At 41.6% G+C, this 24,345-nt stretch overlaps 1 protein-coding gene across 1 annotated transcript in view; it reads left to right on the top strand.

Annotated features, from left to right (window-relative positions):
* The window catches only part of LOC139756251 (ubiquitin-conjugating enzyme E2 Q1), a 117,424-nt gene that overhangs the window by 74,976 nt on the left and 18,103 nt on the right, over positions 1-24,345 (top strand). Inside the window, exons 5-6 of the mRNA XM_071675439.1 lie at positions 13,551-13,702; positions 15,444-15,551. Of these exons, the coding sequence (XP_071531540.1) occupies positions 13,551-13,702; positions 15,444-15,551 (260 nt within the window). The remainder of the gene's footprint in view (positions 1-13,550; positions 13,703-15,443; positions 15,552-24,345) is intronic.

Genomic DNA, 24,345 nt, shown 5'->3' with positions numbered 1-24,345 from the left:
CACCCTATGATCCACTTCCGCTTCCATGGTTCCATCCGCTGCCAGATCCACTCCCATATATCTAAAACACTTCACTTCCTCCAGTTTTTCTCCATTCAAACTCACCTCCCAATTGAATTGACCCTCAACCCTACTGTACCTAATAACCTTGCTCTTATTCACATTTACTCTTAACTTTCTTCTTTCACACACTTTACCAAACTCAGTCATCAGCTTCTACAGTTTCTCACATGAATCAGCCACCAGCGCTGTATCATCAGCGAACAACAACTGACTCACTTCCCAAGCTCTCTCATCCCCAACAGACTTCATACTTGCCCCTCTTTCCAAAACTCTTGCATTCACCTCCCTAACAACCCCATCCATAAACAAATTAAACAACCATGGAGACATCACACACCCCTGCCGCAAACCTACATTCACTGAGAACCAATCACTTTCCTCTCTTCCTACATGTACACATGCCTTACATCCTCGATAAAAACTTTTCACTGCTTCTAACAACTTGCCTCCCACACCATATATTCTTAATACCTTCCACAGAGCATCTCTATCAACTCTATCATATGCCTTCTCCAGATCCATAAATGCTACATACAAATCCATTTGCTTTTCTAAGTATTTCTCACATACATTCTTCAAAGCAAACACCTGATCCACACATCCTCTACCACTTCTGAAACCACACTGCTCTTCCCCAATCTGATGCTCTGTACATGCCTTCACCCTCTCAATCAATACCCTCCCATATAATTTGCCAGGAATACTCAACAAACTTATACCTCTGTAATTTGAGCACTCACTCTTATCCCCTTTGCCTTTGTACAATGGCACTATGCACGCATTCCACCAATCCTCAGGCACCTCACCATGAGTCATACATACATTAAATAACCTTACCAACCAGTCAACAATATAGTCTCCCCCTTTTTTAATAAATTCCACTGCAATACCATCCAAACCTGCTGCCTTGCCGGCTTTCATCTTCCGCAAAGCTTTTACTACCTCTTATCTGTTTACCAACTCATTTTCCCTCACCCTCGCACTTTGCACACCACCTGGACCAAAACATTCTATATCTGCCACTCTATCATCAAACACATTCAACAAACCTTCAAAATACTCACTCCATCTCCTTCTCACATCACCACTACTTGTTATCACCTCCCCATTTGCGCCCTTCACCGAAGTTCCCATTTGCTCCCTTGTCTTACGCACTTTATTTACCTCCTTCCAGAACGTCTTTTTATTCTCCCTAAAATTTAATGATACTCTCTCACCCCAACTCTCATTTGCCCATATATATATATATGGAAAGAGGGGCAAGTATGAAGTCTGTTGGGGATGAGAGAGCTTGGGAAGTGAGTCAGTTGTTGTTCGCTGATGATACAGCGCTGGTGGCTGATTCATGTGAGAAACTGTAGAAGCTGGTGACTGAGTTTGGTAAAGTGTGTGAAAGAAGAAAGTTAAGAGTATATGTGAATAAGAGTAAGGTTATTAGGTACAGTAGGGTTGAGGGTCAAGTCAATTGGGAGGTAAGTTTGAATGGAGAAAAACTGGAGGAAGTAAAGTGTTTTAGATATCTGGGAGTGGATCTGGCAGCGGATGGAACCATGGAAGCGGAAGTGGATCATAGGGTGGGGGAGGGGGCGAAAATCCTGGGAGCCTTGAAGAATGTGTGGAAGTCGAGAACATTATCTCGGAAAGCAAAAATGGCTATGTTTGAAGGAATAGTGGTTCCAAGAATGTTGTATGGTTGCGAGGCGTGGGCTATGGATAGAGTTGTGCGCAGGAGGATGGATGTGCTGGAAATGAGATGTTTGAGGACAATGTGTGGTGTGAGGTGGTTTGATCAAGTGAGTAGCGTAAGGGTAAGAGAGATGTGTGGAAATAAAAAGAGCGTGGTTGAGAGAGCAGAAGAGGGCGTTTTGAAGTGGTTTGGGCACATGGAGAGAATGAGTGAGGAAAGATTGACCAAGAGGATATATGTGTCGGAGGTGGAGGGAACGAGGAGAAGAGGGAGACCAAATTGGAGGTGGAAAGATGGAGTGAAAAAGATTTTGTGTGATCGGGGCCTGAACATGCAGGAGGGTGAAAGGAGGGCAAGGAATAGAGTGAATTGGATCGATGTGGTATACCGGGGTTGACGTACTGTCAGTGGATTGAATCAGGGCATGTGAAGCGTCTGGGGTAAACCATGGAAAGTTGTGTGGGGCCTGGATGGAATCTTTTTCACTCCATCTTTCCACCTCCAATTTGGTCTCCCACTTCTCCTCGTTCCCTCCACCTGCGACACATATATCCTCTTGGTCAATCTTTCCTCACTCATTCTCTCCATGTGCCCAAACCATTTCAAAACACCCTCATCTGCTCTCTCAACCACGCTCTTTTTATTTCCACACATCTCTCTTACCCTTACGTTACTCACTCGATCAAACCACCTCACACCACACATTGTCCTCAAACATCTCATTTCCAGCACATCCATCCTCCTGCGCACAACTCTATCCATAGCCCACGCCTCGCAACCATACAACATTGTTGGAACCACTATTCCTTCAAACATACCCATTTTTGCTTTCCGAGATAATGTTCTCGACTTCCACACATTCTTCAAGGCCCCCAGAATTTTCGCCCCATCCCCCACCCTATGATCCACTTCCGCTTCCATGGTTCCATCCGCTGCCAGATCCACTACCAGATATCTAAAACACTTCACTTCCTCCAGTTTTTCTCCATTCAAACTCACCTCCCAATTGACTTGACTCTCAACCCTACTGTACCTAATAACCTTGGTCTTATTCACATTTACTCTTAACTTTCTTCTTCCACACACTTTACCAAACTCAGTCACCAGCTTCTGCAGTTTCTCACATGAATCAGCCACCAGCGCTGTGTCATCAGCGAACAACAACTGACTCACTTCCCAAGCTCTCTCATCCACAACAGACTTCATACTTGCCCCTCTTTCCAAAACTCTTGCATTCACCTCCCTAACAACCCCATCCATAAACAAATTAAACATATATCATTATCTTGTAGAGGCTAAGGTGAAGATTTGTATGGGTTTTCAGAAAAGAAGAGTGAATGTTGGGGTGAAGAGGGTGGTGAGAGTAAGTGAGCTTGGGAAGGAGACTTGTGTGAGGAAGTACCAGGAGAGACTGAGTACAGAATGGAAAAAGGTGAGAACAATGGAAGTAAGGGGAGTGGGGGAGGAATGGGATGTATTTAGGAAATCAGTGATGGATTGCGTAAAAGATGCTTGTGGCATGAGAAGAGTGGGAGGTGGGTTGATTAGAAAGGGTAGTGAGTGGTGGGATGAAGAAGTAAGAGTATTAGTGAAAGAGAAGAGAGAGGCATTAGGACGATTTTTGCAGGGAAAAAATGCAATTGAGTGGGAGATGTATAAAAGAAAGAGACAGGAGGTCAAGAGAAAGGTGCAAGAGGTGAAAAAAAGGGCAAATGAGAGTTGGGGTGAGAGAGTATCATTAAATTTTAGGGAGAATAAAAAGATGTTCTGGAAGGAGGTAAATAAAGTGCGTAAGACAAGGGAGCAAATGGGAACTTCAGTGAAGTGTGCAAATGGGGAGGTGATAACAAGTAGTGGTGATGTGAGAAGGAGATGGAGTGAGTATTTTGAAGGTTTGTTGAATGTTTGATGATAGAGTGGCAGATATAGGGTGTTTTGGTCGAGGTGGTGTGCAAAGTGAGAGGGTTAGGGAAAATGATTTGGTAAACAGAGAAGAGGTAGTAAAAGCTTTGCGGAAGATGAAAGCTGGCAAGGCAGCAGGTTTGGATGGTATTGCAGTGGAATTTATTAAAAAAGGGGGTGACTGTATTGTTGACTGGTTGGTAAGGTTATTTAATGTATGTATGACTCATGGTGAGGTGCCTGAGGATTGGCGGAATGCGTGCATGGTGCCATTGTACAAAGGCAAAGGGGATAAGAGTGAGTGCTCAAATTACAGAGGTGTAAGTTTGTTGAGTATTCCTGGTAAATTATATGGGAGGATATTGATTGAGAGGGTGAAGGCATGTACAGAGCATCAGATTGGGGAAGAGCAGTGTGGTTTCAGAAGTGGTAGAGGATGTGTGGATCAGGTGTTTGCTTTGAAGAATGTATGTGAGAAATACTTAGAAAAGCAAATGGATTTGTATGTAGCATTTATGGATCTGGAGAAGGCATATGATAGAGTTGATAGAGATGCTCTGTGGAAGGTATTAAGAATATATGGTGTGGGAGGAAAGTTGTTAGAAGCAGTGAAAAGTTTTTATCGAGGATGTAAGGCATGTGTACGTGTAGGAAGAGAGGAAAGGGATTGGTTCTCAGTGAATGTAGGCTTGCGGCAGGGGTGTGTGATGTCTCCATGGTTGTTTAATTTGTTTATGGATGGGGTTGTTAGGGAGGTGAATGCAAGAGTTTTGGAAAGAGGGGCAAGTATGAAGTCTGTTGGGGATGAGAGAGCTTGGGACGTGAGTCAGTTGTTGTTCGCTGATGATACAGTGCTGGTGGCTGATTCATGTGAGAAACTGCAGAAGCTGGTGACTGAGTTTGGTAAAGTGTGTGGAAGAAGAAAGTTAAGAGTAAATGTGAATAAGAGTAAGGTTATTAGGTACAGTAGGGTTGATGGTCAAGTCAATTGGGAGGTGAGTTTGAATGGAGAAAAACTGGAGGAAGTGAAGTGTTTTAGATATCTGGGAGTGGATCTGGCAGCGGATGGAACCATGGAAGCGGAACTGGATCATAGGGTGGGGGAGGGGGCAAAAATTCTGGGAGCCTTGAAGAATGTGTGGAAGTCGAGAACATTATCTCGGAAAGCAAAAATGGGTATGTTTGAAGGAATAGTGGTTCCAACAATGTTGTATGGTTGCGAAGCGTGGGCTATGGATAGAGTTGTGCGCAGGAGGATGGATGTGCTGGAAATGAGATGTTTGAGGACAATGTGTGGTGTGAGGTTTTTTGATCGAGTAAGTAACGTAAGGGTAAGAGAGATGTGTGGAAATAAAAAGAGCGTTGTTGAGAGAGCAGAAGAGGGTGTTTAGAAATGGTTTGGGCACATGGAGAGAATGAGTGAGGAATGATTGACCAAGAGGATATATGTGTCGGAGGTGGAGGGAACGAGGAGAAGAGGGAGACCAAATTGGAGGTGGAAAGATGGAGTGAAAAAGATTTTGTGTGATCGGGGCCTGAACATGCAGGAGGGTGAAAGGAGGGCAAGGAATAGAGTGAATTGGAGCGATGTGGTATACCAGGGTTGACGTGCTGTCAGTGGATTGAATCAAGGCATGTGAAGCGTCTGGGGTAAACCATGGAAAGCTGTGTAGGTATGTATATTTGCGTGTTTGGACGTATGTATATACATGTGTATGGGGGTGGGATGGGCCATTTCTTTCGTCTGTTTCCTTGCGCTACCTTGCAAACGTGGGAGACAGCGACAAAGTATAATAAATAAAATATAAATATATATATATTCCCTCAAAGGCCCAGTTCTCTGTTCTTAATGCTACCTCGCTAATGCGGGAAATGGCGAATAGTTGGAAAAAAAGAAAAATACCTAAACATTTCAATGTTTTTTCTTTTTTCTTTTAAACTATTCGCCATTTCCCGCGTTAGCGAGGTAGCGTTAAGAACAGAGGACTGGGCCTTTTTTGGAATATCCTCACCTGGCCCCCTCTGGTCCTTCTTTTGGAAAATTTGAAAAAAAACGAGAGGGGAGGATTTTCAGCCCCCCGCTCCCTCCCCTTTTAGTCGCCTTCTACGACACGCAGGGAATACGTGGGAAGTATTCTTAATCCCCTATCCCCAGGGATAATATAAATATATATAATGAATATACATCAATATATATACATATATATATTGATGTATATCCAATATAAATATGTATAATGAATATACATCAATATATATATATATATATATTTTTTTTTTTTGCTTTGTCGCCGTCTCCCGCATTTGCGAGGTAGCGCAAGGAAACAGACGAAAGAAATGGCCCAACCCACCCCCACACACATGCATACACATACACGTCCACACACGCAAATATACATACCTACACACATATACATATATATATATATATATACATACAGAGACTTATACATATATACACATATACATAATTTATACTTGCTGCCTTTATTCATTCCCGTCGCCACCCCACCAAACATGAAATAACACACACACACACACACACACACACACACACACATACGTGCACGAAGTAGCACTAGGAAAAGACGACAAAGGCCACATTTGTTCTCACTCAGTCTCTAGCTGTCATGTATAATGCACCGAAACCACAGCTCCCTTTCCACATCCAGGCACAAAACTTTCCATGGTTTACCCCAGATGCTTCACCTGCCCTGGTTCAATCCATCGACAGCACGTCGACCCTGGAATACCACATCGTTCCAGTTCATTCTTCCTTGCACGCCTTTCACCATCCTGCAAGTTCAGGCCCCGATCGCTCAAAATCTTTTCCACTCCATCTTTCCACCTTCAATTTGGTCTCCCACCTCTCCTCGTTCCCTCCACATCTGACACATATATCCTCTTTGTCAATCTTTCCTCACTCATTCTCTCCATGTGACCAAACCATTTTACTACACCCTCTTCTGCTCTCTCAACCACACTTTTTTTATTACCACACATCTCTCTTACCCTTACATTACTTACTCGATCAAACCCCCTCACACCACATATTGTCTTTAAACATCTCATTTCCAACACATCCACCCTCCTCTGCACAATTATAGCCCATGCCTCGCAACCATATAACATTGTTGGAACCACTATTCCCTCAAACATACCCATTTTTGCTTTCTGAGATAATGTTCTCGACTTCACTCATTCTTCAACGCTCCCAGAACCTTCGCCCCTTCCCCACCCTGTGATTCACTTCCGTCTCCATGGTTCCATCCGCTGCCAAACCCACTCCCAGATATCTAAAACACTTCACTTCCTCCAGTTTTTTCAATTCAAACTTACCTCCCAATTGACTTGTCCCTCAACCTTACTGTATCTAAAAACCATGCTCTTATTCACATTTACTCTCAGCTTTATTCATTATTCACATTTGCTCTCAGCTTTCTTCTTTCACACGCCTTACCAAACTCAGTCACCAGCTTCTGCTGTTTCTCACCCAAATCAGCCACCAGTGCTGTATCATCAGCAAACAGCAACTGACTTACTTCTCAAGCCCTCTCATGCACAACAGACTGCATACTTGTCCCTCTCTCCAAAACTCTTGCATTTACCTCCCAAACAACCCCATCCATGAACAAATTAAACAACCGTGGAGACATACACATATGTATACATATATGCACTTACACGTACATATACATATATATATACATACACATTTATCATATATTTATTATACTTAATCACTGCTTCCTGTGTCAGTGAGGTAGCACCAGGAAACAGACGAAGAATGGCCCATCCAATCATATACTCATATGTATACATAAACACCCATATACACACATATATATGTACTTAAACATAGACACACATATACACATATACCCTTACATAGTCATACTTCCTCACCTTCATCCATTTCTGTTGCTACCCTGCCCCTCAGGAAACAGCATTGCTACCTCCTGCTTCAGCAAGGCAGCACCAGGAAAACAGACAAAAAAAGGCTACATTTGCTCACACTCAGTATCTAGCTGTCATGTGTAATGGACTTCATGAAACCGCAACTCCCTTTCCCATCCAGGCCCCACAGACCTTTCCATAGTTTACTCCAGATACTTCACATGCCCTGGTTCAGTCCATATACATATATACACATGTATTCGTACTTGCTCGCCTTCATCCATTTCCAGTGCCACCTTGCCCCATACTTCGCCATATCCACCATTGGTGAGATAGCATTAGGAATGAATGAAGAAAGGCCTCGTTTGGTCACATATATACTCTAGCTGTCATGTGTGTTGCATTGAAATGTGGTCCCCCTATATACAGACTTTTCTCTGGTTTCTACTGGCTGCTTCATGTGCACTAGGTCAGTCCATTGACAGCACATCACCCCAGCCACACCACATCACTCCAATTCACTCAATCCCATGCATGCCTTTCACCCTCCTGCATGTTCAGGACCCGAGCCCTTAAGATCTCTTCATTCCTTCTTTCCATCCCTAATTTGATCTTTCCCATTTCCTTGTCACCTCTTTTTTTGACAAATATACCTCCTCTTTGTCAACCTCTCCTCACTCATGTTCTCCATTTTATCACACACTTTTCAGCTCTCTCACCCACAGTCTTTGTATCACACTTATTGCCTTTTTTTACTACCTGCTTGATCAACCCACCTCACACCACATATTGTCCTCAAACATTCATTTCTAACACATTCTCATCTCTAGCTTATTCCTTGTATTCATACATAGACTTTTTTGCCCTTCCAAACAGTTACATCTTTCTTACACATCCTTGAATGCTCCCAATCCTTTGCTTCCTCACCCATCCTAAGACTCGCCTCCATTTCCAGAGTTCCATTTGCTGCCGTATCTAATCCCAGGTATCTGAAACGCTTCACTTCCTCCAAATTGGCTCCATTCAAATACACCCTAACTAACTTGCTTTTATTAACTTTTCTTATATGGTGCAGGCTTCAGTCACAGACAAAAGTTTACATCAAAGCTGGGCCATAATTGAAATATAATGAGAATTGTGATATGGAAAAAGAAAAGACAAGGGAAAGTATTTACAAATTTTTGAGAAAGTGAAAGACCTATATTTTGAGATGTACCAGGTCATAGTTAGTTATTGGGAAAGACATAAGAAGGTAGAGAGTTACAAAGCTTCAATGTGTAGGGAAAGAAGCGGGTATCAAAACTGTCCACCCTTGAGTTGTTGACGGCTATGCAATAATCATGTGGTGCAGCAACTTTTTGAGTATTGCATGGTCTAGCTAGTGGTGGGGGCACACAAGCAGCCAGCTCTTGGGAGTAAAAATCAAAGTCATACCTATACCTATAGAAGAGGGAAAGTGAAACAACATTGCAGCTTTGGGCAAGGGAAGTTATCCTGGGACAGTTTATGAGTCAGACGGCTTTCGACTTGTCAAGTAAGGATACAGAGCTAGAACCACCCCAAATGTGAGAGCAGTACTCCATACAAAGACATATCAATCCCTTTTATAAACAGAACAACTGTTCAGAAAAGAAGTTTTAACATCTAAACAGGACACCCAGTTTCTTAGAGGCAGACTTAGTTGTTCCTGTAATGTGGGTTTCCAAGAAATAGTGGATGCTACTGTAATACTTTAGTCTTAACCTCATCCTTTCACTCACTCACCCAAACTCAGACACCAATTTCTGCAGTCTCTCACTCAAATATGCCACTAGAGCTGTGTCAGCAAAAACTACTGTCTTCCCAGTTCTCCATCACCCCCACAGACTGCATACTTGCCCCTATCTTCAAGATCCTTACATTCACCTCCCTCACCACCCTATCCATAAACAGATTAAAGATCCATGGTGACATCACACACACCTACTGCAGGCCAACCTTCATCTGGAACCACTTTCTCTCCTCTGTCCCTGCTCAGACACTCTTTATGCTCTTCACCTTCTCAAACACAACACACACACACACACACACACACACACACACACACACACACACACACACACACACACACACACAGTTACTTACTTGTCCACTGTTTTTTGTGTTAGCAAGACAGCTCCTGGAACAGACAAAGAAAGGCTGCATTTGATCACATCCATTGTTTAGCTGTCATGTGCAGTGCACCAAAACCACAGCCCCCTATTCACAACCAGATCCCATAGGCCTTTTCCCTGGTTTTCCCTGGCTGTTTCACATTCCCTGGTTCGCTTCACTGATAGCACATCGCCGTGTATGCCACATTGTTCCAATTTTTTGCATCTGTATTACAATTGAAGACGCAGCTCATGTCCCAATTCCAGTTTCATTGATGAGAGAGGAATGTTTTTCAATAGATTGACATAAAAGCAGAGAACATACTTTCAACAATGAATGGAATGAAAATGAATAAAATGGCAGGGTCTGATAAGCTTTATCCATAAACAGTGAAAGAGGCAAAAAATGAAATGAATCCTGTGACTGCTGTTTTCAGTATGTTACTTGCAGTAGGAAAACTTGGAGATGATTAGAAGTTTGCCATTGCAGCATTGAAATTTGAAAAAGGTAATAAGTCATTGCCAGGAATTATTGTTTTATTAGCTTAATGTCTGTAGACAGAAAACTTACGGGAACCATCATTCAAGATAGAATTGTAAACCATTTAGAGGACCACCGCCTGATGAATGATTCTCGGCACGGTTTTTAACGAAATTACTCGTCTGACAAATTTGTTTGATTTCTTTTATGGTATAATCAACATATATGATGAAAGTAAAGGAGTTGATGTTATGTATGTAGACTTTCCAGAAGCTAGTGATAAAGTTCCGCTTCAACGATTACAAGCAGAAATTAAAAGTCACATGACATTGATGGGGTTGTACATCATTGGATAGGAAATTTGTCAACTGGCCTTAAGCAAAGAGTAGTGATTAATGGTCACATTTCAGAATGATTAGACGTAACAAGTGGAGTGCTACAAGGATCAGTCTTAGGACTGCTTCCCTTCCTCATATATGTGAATGATATTGACAGTGGGCTGCATTGCAAGTTATCAGTATTCGCTGATGGTACAAACCTGGTTAATGAATCTACAAATAAACTCGAGTGTCTACAGCTTCAAATTGACATAGACACACTGATGACCATGGCTCATAAGTTGCAAATGAATTTTAGCATTGATAGTGCAGAGTTTTACATATTCGTCATAATGATGAAAAGGCAAGCTATGTTATGAATTCTGTTGAACTGCAAAAGGTACTTAAGGAAAGAGACTTTGGTTTGATAATCTCTGATGACCTAAAACCAAGTAAGCAGTGCACAGCAGAGAAAAGAGCAAACAAAATTCTTGGTTTCATCCATAGAGTCTTTGAATTTGACAAGTCCAGGAAATCATCCTTACTCTATACATTTCATTGGTTCATCCACATCTTGAATATTGTATGTAGTTTTGGTCACCTTACCTAAAAAAAGACAGACAAAGAATGGAGAGAGTACAGCATCGAGCTACCAAGATGATTCCTGGACTGAGAAACAAATACAAGGTGAGGTTAAATTGTTTGAATAGATTTAGCTTAGAAAAGACAAGGTTAAGAGGTGATCTAATACAAATATTTAGAATTATCAAAATGTTTGGAAATCTTAATGTATTAAGTTACCTAAGACTTGATTCATGTGATTTTACTCGTTGTAATGGATACAAACTTGAGGGCAAATGATTTATCATGAATGAGGCAAAGTACTTTTTCTTCAACAGGATTTTTTAACATATGGAACAATTTGCCAAGTAGAGTGGTTGAAAGCAGTCATATAGATATGTTTAAGAATAGACTTCATAAATGCTTCAAGTCCACGACTTTCATTATTTGCATAGTAAGAATGACAATTTCCTGGTTATTCTCTTTGTCTGTATGACTTCTAACTTTAGCCACACTGTTGTGTGAGTTTCTGATATTACAAATAGCCATGAAAGGACCCAATGATCTTTTGCTGTTTGAATTCCTTTGTATTATTATTTTTATCATTATTATTATTATTATTATTATTATTATTATTATTATTTATATTTTTTATTTTGCTTTGTCGCTGTCTCCCGCGTTTGCGAGGTAGCGCAAGGAAACAGACGAAAGAAATGGCCCAACCCACCCCCATACACATGTATATACATACACGTCCCCACACGCAAATATACATACCCATACATCTCAATGTACACATATATATACACACACAGACATATACATATATACACATCCACACAATTCACACTGTCTGCCTTTATTCATTCCCATCGCCACCTTGCCACACATGGAATAACATCCCCCTCCCCCCTCATGTGTGCGAGGTAGTGCTAGGAAAAGACAACAAAGGCCCCATTCATTCACACTCAGTCTCTCGCTGTCATGCAATAATGCCCTAAACCACAGCTCCCTTTCCACATCCAGGCCCCACACAACTTTCCATGGTTTACCCCAGACGCTTCACATGCCTTGATTCAATCCATTGACAGCACGTCGACCCCAGTATACCACATCAATCCAATTCTCTCTATTCCTTGCCCGCCTTTCACCCTCCTGCATGTTCAGGCCCCTATCACTCAAAATCTTTTTCACTCCATCTTTCCACCTCCAATTTGGTCTCTCACTTCTCGTTTCCTCCACCTCTGACACATATATCCTCTTGGTCAATCTTTCCTCACTCATCCTCTCCATGTGCCCAAACCATTTCAAAACACCCTCTTCTGCTCTCTCAACCATGCTCCTCTTATTTCCACACATCTCTCCTACCCTTACATTACTTACTCGATCAAACCACCTCACACCACATATTGTCCTCAAACATCTCATTTCCAGCACATCCACCCTCCTGCGCACTACTCTATCCATAGCCCACGCCTCGCAACCATACAACATTGTTGGAACCACTATTCCTTCAAACATATCCATTTTTGCTTTCGGAGATAATGCTCTCGACTTCCACACATTCTTCAAGGCTCCCAGGATTTTCGCCTCCTCCCCCTCCCTATGATTCACTTCCACTTCCATGGTTCCATCCGCTGCCCGATCCACTCCCAGATATCTAAAACACTTTACTTCCTCCAGTTTTTCTCCATTCAAACTTACCTCCCAATTGACTTGACCCTCAACCCTACTGTACCTGATAACCTTGCTCTTATTCACATTTACTCTTAACTTTCTTCTTTCACACACTTTACTAAACTCAGTCACCAGCTTCTGCAGTTTCTCACATGAATTATTATTATTATTATTATTATTATTATTATTATTATTATTATTATTATTATTATTATTATTACTTTACAACCTTTGGACACCCTTATGGGGTTCATGCAGCATTGGGGCTGCACACTGTGTAGGACCAGGAAAATAATGCGCTCTTTGTTCAGCGAGAAGGCTCTCGATGGGACTATACTCCTGTCCATGCATTGACGACAATATAGCCTCGCTGAAGCTGACTTCCTACTTGTGATGTAAAATGTGTTTGAAGAGGAAAAGGTTACGCTGTTGCAGTATATTCAGGAATGTAATACACTGTCTAGATTTAAAAGAAGAGGACATGATATGATGAATCATGCTGTTGGATTAATTGAAAGGATTGTTAAAGTTACTTTACTTTGAAAATATTTTAAACATCAAAGTGTCTCATAATGCCTATGTATGCAAAGCTAGTTGACACAGGTAATATGCTAATGCAGGCACTTTACCATATTATAGATGCATGAGAATTTTTTTAAAAATTGATTGAAAATGAATACATTTAACTTTTGAAAAACCATCAACCACATTGTTCAAAGTTACTGTAGATGTACCTTTGGATACTTTCATTATATTTCTTATCATGGGGGTTACATTTGGTCATTTGGGAGTATTTTCTCCCTTAAGTGATAATGAAATATGAATTCTTGCAGGAGTGTACAGTGTAGAGTTAGTGAATGACAGTCTCTATGAATGGAATGTGAAGCTCCTGATAGTGGACTCTGACTCACCCCTCCATAATGACATGGTGCTGCTCAAGGAGAAAGAGGGAACTGACCACATTCTCTTTAACTTCCACTTCAAGGTAAGACCATGATTTCACAATTCATAAGGATTAGTTGCATGGAAACACATGTAGATGTCATTAAGTTGACTTATGTTAACTTTTATATATACGTTATTGATTACAGTAAGAGCACAGCATTCTTTTTGATTATCTTTAGGAAGTTTGATCTTTCCTTTGATGATGCTCGTAAAACCTGAATGTATAGCAGACGTTATTGTTTTTGGAGCGGAGGCTCTCTTTATACAAAAGATTGGTTCATCTTGTATGGTGTACTGCTCACACTTTTGAGGTGGTTCAAGCTCTGCATGCTTATTTGAAGGAGATGATATGCAAGTGGTCTGACTTATAAACTCTTCCAGGTTAACTTCAAAACTTGCCCCCTCTTGCCCTTTACCACAATGTTGCTCCACTTATACCCTTCTGTAGTTATTAACTTGGATTTTGTTCCCAAGAGCTGGCTGCCTGTTTACCCCTACCACTAGCTAGACCACACAGTACTGGCAAGCTGCTGCATCAAATGATTACTGTGTGGCCATTGGCAACACAAGGGCATTCCATTTTGATATTTTTTTTCCCACTTTGAAGCTTGGAAGTCTCTTATCCTCTCATGTCTTTCCCTATAACTATAACCTGGCACATTTTAAGACAGGTTTTTCTTTTTCTCCAAAATTCATAAATACTTTCCCTTGTCTCTTATTTCTCCCATGTTTACAATTAAGGCTTGGCTTTGATGTGGCCTTTTGTCCTTGACTGGAGCCTCTAGCATGGAAAAAGAAAATTCTCTCTTTTATGAAATCTCATCCAATCCTTAGTTCAACATTTCCTCCTGTAAGGCCATTCAAAAAAAGGCCTAGGCTTAAAGAACCTGGAAAAAAATTTCCCTACTCATAATCATCTCTTATCTCAAGAATTATTGCAAAAGTTACTTGTTAGACAAAAGGCATTCTTTTAGATAGAAGAACTGTAATGAATTCTCTTTCTCTTCTTTCACTGATAGAACACTGACTTTTGGCCAAAGGTATCTTTAACAACTTATGTTGTACTTCATCTGAGAGGAATATTCATATTCATCAAGCATGACCTGTAATTATGTTTTTGTATTGTATGAGAAGGGAGTTTTACACTTGTGAGGCCCCATCTCTTGAACATTTCACCTATTTAACAACTTTTGATGTTTCTGTGTGCTTGCTTTATTTACTGTCTTCATTCAATTAATTCTACCACTTATACTATGAAAGTATTTCTTCATTTCTGTTTTAGCCCCATTACATATCCATATGGATACTTATGCAAGCTGGGCAATGTCAGTAGATGGATATTTGCACATCTAATTTCTCATCTCTAAGGCTACACACGAAGCCTGAGTAATGGCTGATGTGGCAAAGCACAATGATTTCTCTCCATTGTCATGCTATGCCAATGAGATTACATTTTCATGAGTTTTCTAGGAGGTAAATTGAGGGGCTTTATGATGGATTTAAAGAACCATGCTGAGGATGATCCTGAAGTCTTTGATGAAGATGATATGTCTTCAAATCATGTGGAGAATGATTTTATAGGCACTAGCTCTTCCAGCTCTGAAAGTTAACCCAGAAAATGCAGAGAAAGGGCTTCTAGCAAATTTGGAGGCAGTAAGTTTATATGGGTGCAGTAACATTTATACATCAAATAGTAGGGGAGCTTTGTATGATATTTCGGAAGATATGGATGCTGCAGCATTGTACATGAAATAGTAGAGGAGCATTATATTATATTTCAGGAAATGTATCCGTTTGAGCCACCGTTCGTACGTGTTGTTCACCCAGTCATCAGTGGAGGATATGTTTTGGTGGGTGGTGCCATCTGTATGGAACTTCTGACTAAACAGGTATAATATTGCTTGTACTTGCATTTCATTATAAATTTATCATAGAATATTTCCTCTTGTTTTTTAGTAATGAATTCCACACTCAAATTGGGTGCTTTAGGTATTTAGAGTAGACATATAAGTGCCTTGAAGCTTTGGAACTCTCTACCCTCTCATGACTTTTCCAGTAACTGTGACCAGGCACATTTTAAAAGACAGGCTTTTCACATCATCCAAAACCTGTAATTACTTTCCCTTGTCTTAAAGATTCTTTTTCTGCTTGTGTTTTCTTTTTCCACTTTTCACCCTTTCATAATCCTTTCTATATTTCAGTTAAGGCCTGGCCTTGATTTAGACTTTTGTCCATGATGAGCTCTCTTTCTCTCTTAGTTGTATGGTAAAAGTTAGGGTTTAGGTTTAGGGTATGTTAAAAGGTGAGAAGGAAAGGTCAGTTTGTAAAAGGCAAAGATGGGTTTATTTGAAGTTTCTGTAGTCCCAATAGTGTTGTATGGATACGAATGCAAATGAGAGCAAGAGGGTATATGTGCTGGAATTGAAATATCTAAGGGTAATATGTATGGTAGGTTGATAATTTGTGAAATGACTTTGTCAGAGAGAGATTGTAGAGAATTCTCTTAGGGGCAACTAGGATATGCTTAAATGGGTCAGGTATATGAAGAGAATAAGTGAGGGGAGGCCGACAAAGAGAATCTGTTTGTCAGAACTAGAGGAAAGCCATTGTATAAAGACAAGGGAGATAAAGGTAAGTGCTCAAATTACAGTGATATAAGTGTCTTGACTATACCTGGAAAGCTGTATGGGAGGGTAATGATTGAGAGGGTGAAGGCATGTACAGAACCTCAGATTGGGGAGATCAGTGTGCTCCAGAAGTGGTTCAGGATTTGGGGATCAGGTGTTTGCTTTAAAGAATGTGTGTGAGAAATATTCAGAAAAACAGATGGATTTGTGTGTGGCATTTATTGATCTAGAGAAGGCATGTGATAGGGTTGATGGAGATACTTTGTGGAAGGTCAAAAGAATTTATGATATGGGAGTTAAGCTGCTAGAAATAGTAAAAAGTTTTTTATCGAGGGTGTAAGGCATGTGCACAAGTAGGAAGAGAAAAGAATGATTAGTTCCAGGTGAAGGTTGGTCTTTGACATGGGTGTGTGATGTCACCATGGTTATTTGATTTGTTTATGGATGTGATATTGAAGGAGGGAAAAGTAAGAGTCTTGGAGAGAGGGGTGAGTATGCAGTCTGTTGGGGATGAAAGGGTCTGGGAAGTAGGTCATTTGTTGTTTGCTGATGATGCAGCACTGGTGGCTGATTCAGGTGAGAAACTGCTTAAGCTGATTGAGTTTGGAAGAGTGTATGAAAGGAGAAAGTTCAGAGTAAATGTGAATTAGAGCAAGCTTATTAGGTTCAGCATACACATTCACAGATATATGCATGTATACATATTCATACTTGCTTGCCTTTATCCATTCCTGGTGCCACCACACCCCACAGGAAACAGCATCACTGCCACCACTGCATCAGCTAGGTAGTACCAAGTAAACAGGCAAAAAAAAAGAAAAAAGCCATAGTCATTCACACTCAGTCACAAGCTGTCTCTAACTGAAACTACAGCTCCCTATACACATCCAGGCCCCGCAGACCTTTCCATGGGTTACCCCAGACATTTCATATGCCTTAGTTCAGTCCATTGACAGCATGTCGACACGGGTATACCATGTCATTCTTTCAAACATTCCCATTTTTGCTCCGAGATAATGTTATCTCTTTCCACACATTCTTCATTGCTCCCTGAGCCTTCGCCCCATCCCCCACTCTGTGACCCACTTCCCCTTCCATGGTTCCATTCGCTGCTAAGTCCACTCCCAGATGCCTGAAACACTACACTTCCTCCGATTTTTCTTCATTCAAACTCGCACCCCAACTAACTTGTCCCTCAACCCTGCTGAACTTGATAACCTTGCTCTTATTTACATTTACATACAACTTTATCCTTTCACCAGCTTCTGGAGTTTCTCTCTCAAAGCAACCACCAGTGCCGTATCATTGATGAACAACAACTGACTCGTTTCCTATGTTCTCCCATGCCCGCGAGACTGCATACTTGCCCCTTACTTCAAGACTCATGCATTTTCCTCCCTAACCACCCCATCCACAAACAAAATAAAAAGCCATGGGGACATCACACACCCCTGCCACACACAGACCTTCACTTGGAACCAATCAGTCTCCTCTCTTCCTACTCGTACACATGCCTTTCACCCTCAGTATAAACTTTTCACTGATTCAAGCAGCTTGCCTCACACACTGTATACTCTTGTGACCTTTCACAAAGCATCTCTATCCATTCTGTCATATGCCATCTCAAGATCCGTGAATGCCACATACAGATCCATCTGTTTCTCTTAAGTGTTTCTTACACACATTCTTCAAAGGAAACCTGATCTATACATCCTCTTCCACTTCTGAAACCACTCAGATCTTCCCCAGTCTGATTCTCTGTACATGTCTTCATCCTCTCATTCAATACCTTCCCATATAAGTTTCCAGGAATACCCAACAAACTTTTACCTATGTAGTTTGAACACTCACCTTTATCCCTTTGCCTTTCTACAATGACATTATACATATATTTTGCCAATCCCCAGGCACTTCACCATGAGTCATACACACATTGAATACAGTTACCAACCAATCAACAACAACAGTCACCCCTTTCTTTATAAATTCAACTACAGTACCATCCAAACCTGCTGCCTTGCCAGATTTCATCTTCCGCATGGCTTATAATACCTCTTCTCTCTTAACCAAACCATTCTCCATGACCATCTCATTTCACACACTACCCCAACCAAAACACTCTACATCTGTTACTCTGTCATCAAATTTTTTTTTTTTAACAAACTTTCAAATTTTTTTTTTTTTTTTTCATACTATTCGCTATTTCCCGCGATAGCGAGGTAGCGTTAAGAACAGAGGACTGGGCCTTTGAGGGAATATCCTCACCTGGACCTCTTCTCTGTTCCCTCTTTTGGGAAAAAAAAAAAAAAAAACATTCTCTCTTCTTTTCTGAAAACCTCTACAAATCTTCACCTTTGCCTCCACAAGATAATGATCAGACATCCCTCCAGTTGCACCTCTCAGTACACTAACATCCAAAAGTCTCTCTTTCGCACGCCTATCAATTAACATGTAATCTAATAACGCTCTCTGGCCATCTCTCCTACTTACATACATACACTTATGTATATCTCTTTTTAAACCAGGTATTCCCAATCACCAGTCCTTTTTCAGCACATAAATCTACAAGCTCTTCATCATTTCCATTTACAACACTGAACTCCCCATGTACACCAATTATTCCCTCAACTGCCACATTACTCACCTTTGCATTCAAATATACATCCCATTCCTCACTCACTCTCCTCAAGTCATTTGCTCTCACCTTTTGTTTTTCTACTCCCAGTCTCTCCTGGTACTTCCTCACATAAGGGGAGAAAGAATACTTCCCACGCATTCCTCACGTGTCGTAGAAGGCGACTAAAGGGGACGGGAGCGGGGGGCTGGAAACCCTCCCATCCTTGTATTTTCACTTTTTAAAAGGGGAAACAGAAGAAGGAGTCACGCGGGGAGTGCTCATCCTCCTCGAAGGCTCAGATTGGGGTGTCTAAATGTGTGTGGATGTAACCAGGATGAGAAAAAAGGAGAGATAGGTAATATGTTTGAGCAAAGGAACCTGGATGTTTTGGCTCGTGAGTGAAACGAAGCTCAAGGGTAAAGGGGAAGAGTGGTTTGGGAATGTCTTGGAAGTAAAGTCAGGGGTTAGTAAGAGGACAAGAGCAAGGGAAGGAGTAGCACTACTCCTGAAACAGGAGTGGTGGGAGTATGTGATAGAGTGTAAGAAAGTAAACTCTAGATTGATATGGGTAAAACTGAAAGTTAATGGAGAGAGATGGGTGATTATTCGTGCATATGCACTTGGGCATGAGAAGAAAGATCATGAGAGAAGTGTTTTGGGAGCAGCTGAGTGAGTGTGTGTGTTAGTAGTTTTGATGCCCAAGACCGGGTTATAGTGATGGATGATTTGAATGCAAAGGTGAGTAATGTGGCAGTTGAGGGAATAATTGGTGTACATGGGGTGTTCAGTGTTGTAAATGGAAATGATGAAGAGCTTGTAGATTTATGTGCTGAAAAAGGACTGGTGATTGGGAATACCTGGTTTAAAAAGAGATATACATAAGTGTATGTATGTAAGTAGGAGAGATGGCCAGAGAGCGTTATTAGATTACATGTTAATTGATAGGCGTGCGAAAGAGAGACTTTTGGATGTTAGTGTGCTGAGAGGTGCAACTGGAGGGATGTCTGATCATTATCTTGTGGAGGCAAAGGTGAAGATTTGTAGAGGTTTTCAGAAAAGAAGAGAGAATGTTGGAATGAAGAGAGTGGTGAGAGTAAGTGTGCTTGGGAAGGAAATATGTGAGGAAGTACCAGGAGAGACTGAGTACATAATGGAAAAAGGTGAGAACAAAGGAGGTAAGGGGAGTGGGGGAGGAATGGGATGTATTTAGGGAAGCAGTGACGGCTTGCGCAAAAGATGCTTGTGGCATGTGAAGCGTGGGAGGTGGGCAGATTAGAAAGGGTGGTAAGTGGTGGGATGAAGAAGTAAGATTATTAGTGAAAGAGAAGAGATAGGCATTTGGATGGTTTTTGCAGGGAAATAATGCAAATGAGTGGGAGATGTATAAAAGAAAGAGGCAGGAGGTTAAGAGAAAGGTTCAAGAGGTGAAAAAGAGGGCAAATGAGAGATGGGGTGAGAGAGTATCATTAAATTTTAGGGAGAATAAAAAGATGTTTTGGAAGGAGGTAAATAAAGTGCATAAGACGAGGGAACAAATGGGAACTTCAGTGAAGGGGGCTAATGGGGACGTGATAACAAGTAGTGGTGATGTGAGAAGGAGAAGGAGTGAGTATTTTGAAGGTTTGTTGAATGTGTTTGATGATAGAGTGGCAGATATAGGGTGTTTTGGTCGAGGTGGTGTGCAAAGTAAGAGGGTTAGGGAGAATGATTTGGTAAACAGAGAAGAGGTAGTAAAAGCTTTGCGGAAGATGAAAGTCGGCAAGGTAACAGGTTTGGATGGTATTGCAGTGGAATTTATTAAAAGAGGGGGTGACTGTATTGTTGACTGGTTGGTAAGGTTATTTGATATATGTATGACTCATGGTGAGGTGCCTGAGGATTGGCGGAATGCTTGCATAGTGCCATTGTACAAAGGCAAAGGGCATAAGAGTGAGTGCTCAAATTACAGAGGTATAAGTTTGTTGAGTATTCCAGGGAAATGGTATGGGAGAGTATTGATTGAGAGGGTGAAGGCATGTACAGAGCATCAGATTGGTGAAGAGCAGTGTGGTTTCAGAAGTGGTAGAGGATGTGTGGATCAGGTGTTTGCTTTGAAGAAAGTCTGTGAGATATACTTAGAAAAGCAAATGGATTTGTATGTAGCATTTATGGATCTGGAGAAGGCATATGATAGAGTTGATAGAGATGCTCTGTGGAAGGTATTAAGAATATATGGTGTGGGAGGCAAGTTGTTAGAAGCAGTGAAAAGTTTTTATTTAGGATGTAAGGCATGTGTACGTGTAGGAAGAGAGGAAAGTGATTGGTTCTCAGTGAATGTAGGTTTGCGGCAGGGGTGTGTGATGTCTCCATGGTTGTTTAATTTGTTTATGGATGGGGTTGTTAGGGAGATGAATGTAAGAGTTTTGGAAAGAGGGGCAAGTATGAAGTCTGTTGGGGATGAGAGAGCTTGGGAAGTGAGTCAGTTGTTGTTTGCTGATGATACAGCGCTGATGGCTGATTCATGTGAGAAACTGCAGAAGCTGGTGACTGAGCTTGGTAAAGTGTGTGAAAGGAGAAAGCTGAGAGTAGAAGTGAATAAGAGTAATGTTATTAGGTACAGTAGGGTTGAGGGTCAAGTTAATTGGGAGGTAAGTTTGAATGGAGAAAAACTGGAGGAAGTGAAGTGTTTTAGATATTTGGGAGTGGATTTGGCAGCGGATGGAACCATGGAAGCGGAAGTGAATCATAGGGTGGGGGATGGGGCGAAAATTTTGGGAACATTGAAGAATGTGTGGAAATCGAGAACATTATCTCGGAAAGCAAAAATGGGTATGTTCGTAGGAATAGTGGTTCCAACAATGTTAAATGGTTGCGAGGCGTGGGCTGTGGATAGAGTTGTGCAAAGGAGGGTGGATGTGCTGGAAATGAGATGTTTGAGGACAATATGTGGTGTGAGGTGGTTTGATCGAGTAAGTAATGTAAGGGTAAGAGAGATGTGTGGTAATAAAAAGAGTGTTGTTGAGAGAGCAGAAGAGGGTGTTTTGAAATGGTTTGGTCACATGGAGAGAATGAGTGAGGAAAGATTGACCAAGAGGATATATGTGTCAGAGGTGGAGGGGACGAGGAGAGGTGGGAAACCAAATTGGAGGTGGAAAGATGGAGTGAAAAAGATTTTGAGTAATTGGGGCCTGAACATGCAGGAGGGTGAAAGGCATGCAAGGAATAGAGTGAATTGGAACAATGTGGTATACCGGGGTCGACGTGCTGTCAATGGATTGAACCAGGGCCTGTGAAGCATCTGGGGTAAACCATGGAAGGTTCTATAGGGCCTGGATGTGGAAAGGGAGTTGTGGTTTTGGTGCATTATTACATGACAGCTAGAGATTGGGTGTGAATGAATGTGGCTTTTGTTGTCCTTTCCTAGCGCTACCTCGCACACATAAGAGGGGAGGGGGTTGTTATTTCATGTGTGGCAAGTTGGCGATGGGAATGAATAAAGGCAGACAGTATGAATTATGTACATGTGTATATATGTATATGACTGTGTTTGTATATATATGTATACGTTGAGATGTATAGGTATGTATATTTGCGTGTGTGGACGTGTATGTATATACATGTGTATGCGGGTGGGTTGGGCCATTCTTTCGTCTGTTTCCTTGCACTACCTCGCTAACGCGGGAGACAGCGACAAAGCAAAATAATAATAATAATAATAATAATATGTCTCCTTTTCAAGCTCACTTACTTTCACCTCTCTTGTCTCCCCAGCATTCTCTCTTCTTTTTTGAAAACCTTTACAAATCTTCACCATTGCCTCCACAAGATAGTGAGCAGACATTCCACCAGCTGACCCTCTCAGCGCATCAACATCCAAAAGTCTCCCTCTTACAAGCTTATCAATTAACATGTAATCAAATAATGCCCTTGGACCATCTTTCGTACTATCGTATGTTTTTTTTTTTTTATACTTTGTCGCTGTCTCCCGCATTTGCGAGGTAGCGCAAGGAAACAGACGAAAGAAATGGCCCAACCCCCCCCATACACATGTATATACATACGTCCACACACGCAAATATACATACCTACACAGCTTTCCATGGTTTACCCCAGACGCTTCACATGCCTTGATTCAATCCACTGACAGCACGTCAACCCCGGTATACCACATCGCTCCAATTCACTCTATTCCTTGCCCTCCTTTCACCCTCCTGCATGTTCAGGCCCCGATCACACAAAATCTTTTTCACTCCATCTTTCCACCTCCAATTTGGTCTCCCTCTTCTCCTCATTCCCTCCACCTCCGACACATATATCTTCTTGGTCAATCTTTCCTCACTCATTCTCTCCATGTGCCCAATCCACTTCAAAACACCCTCTTCTGCTCTCTCAACCACGCTCTTTTTATTTTCACACATCTCTCTCACCCTTACGTTACTCACTCGATCAAACCACCTCACACCACACATTGTCCTCAAACATCTCATTTCCAGCACATCCATCCTCCTGCGCACAACTCTATCCATAGCCCACGCCTCGCAACCATACAACATTGTTGGAACCACTATTCCTTCAAACATACCCATTTTTGCTTTCCGAGATAATGTTCTTGACTTCCACACATTCTTCAAGGCCCCCAGAATTTTCGCCCCCTCCCCCACCCTATGATCCACTTCCGCTTCCATGGTTCCATCCGCTGCCAGATCCACTCCCAGATATCTAAAACACTTCACTTCCTCCAGTTTTTCTCCATTCAAACTCACCTCCCAATTGACTTGACCCTCAACCCTACTGTACCTAATAACCTTGCTCTTATTCACATTTACTCTTAACTTTCTTCTTCCACACACTTTACCAAACTCAGTCACCAGCTTCTGCAGTTTCTCACATGAATCAGCCACCAGCGCTGTATCATCAGCGAACAACAACTGACTCACTTCCCAAGCTCTCTCATCCCCAACAGACTTCATACTTGCCCCTCTTTCCAAAACTCTTGCATTTACCTCCCTAACAACCCCATCCATAAACAAATTAAACAACCATGGAGACATCACACACCCCTGCCGCAAACCTACATTCACTGAGAACCAATCACTTTCCTCTCTTCCTACACGTACACATGCCTTACATCCTCGATAAAAACTTTTCACTGCTTCTAACAACTTTCCTCCCACACCATATATCTATCGTATGTATTTATTTATTTTGTTTTGCTTTGTCGCTGTCTCCCGCGTTTGCGAGTTAGCGCAAGGAAACAGACGAAAGAAATGGCCCAACCCACCCCCATACACATGTATATACATACACGTCCACACACGCAAATATACATACCTGTACATCTCAATGTACACATATATATACACACAGACACATACATATATACCCATGCACACAATTCACACTGTCTGCCTTTATTCATTCCCATCGCCACCTCGCCACACATGGAATACCATCCCCCCC

Source organism: Panulirus ornatus, chromosome 21 (assembly GCF_036320965.1).
Source record: "Panulirus ornatus isolate Po-2019 chromosome 21, ASM3632096v1, whole genome shotgun sequence".
NCBI lineage: Eukaryota > Metazoa > Arthropoda > Malacostraca > Decapoda > Palinuridae > Panulirus > Panulirus ornatus.
The sequence above is the reverse complement of the archived record's forward strand: the minus strand, read 5'-3'. Positions and strand labels throughout refer to the sequence as shown.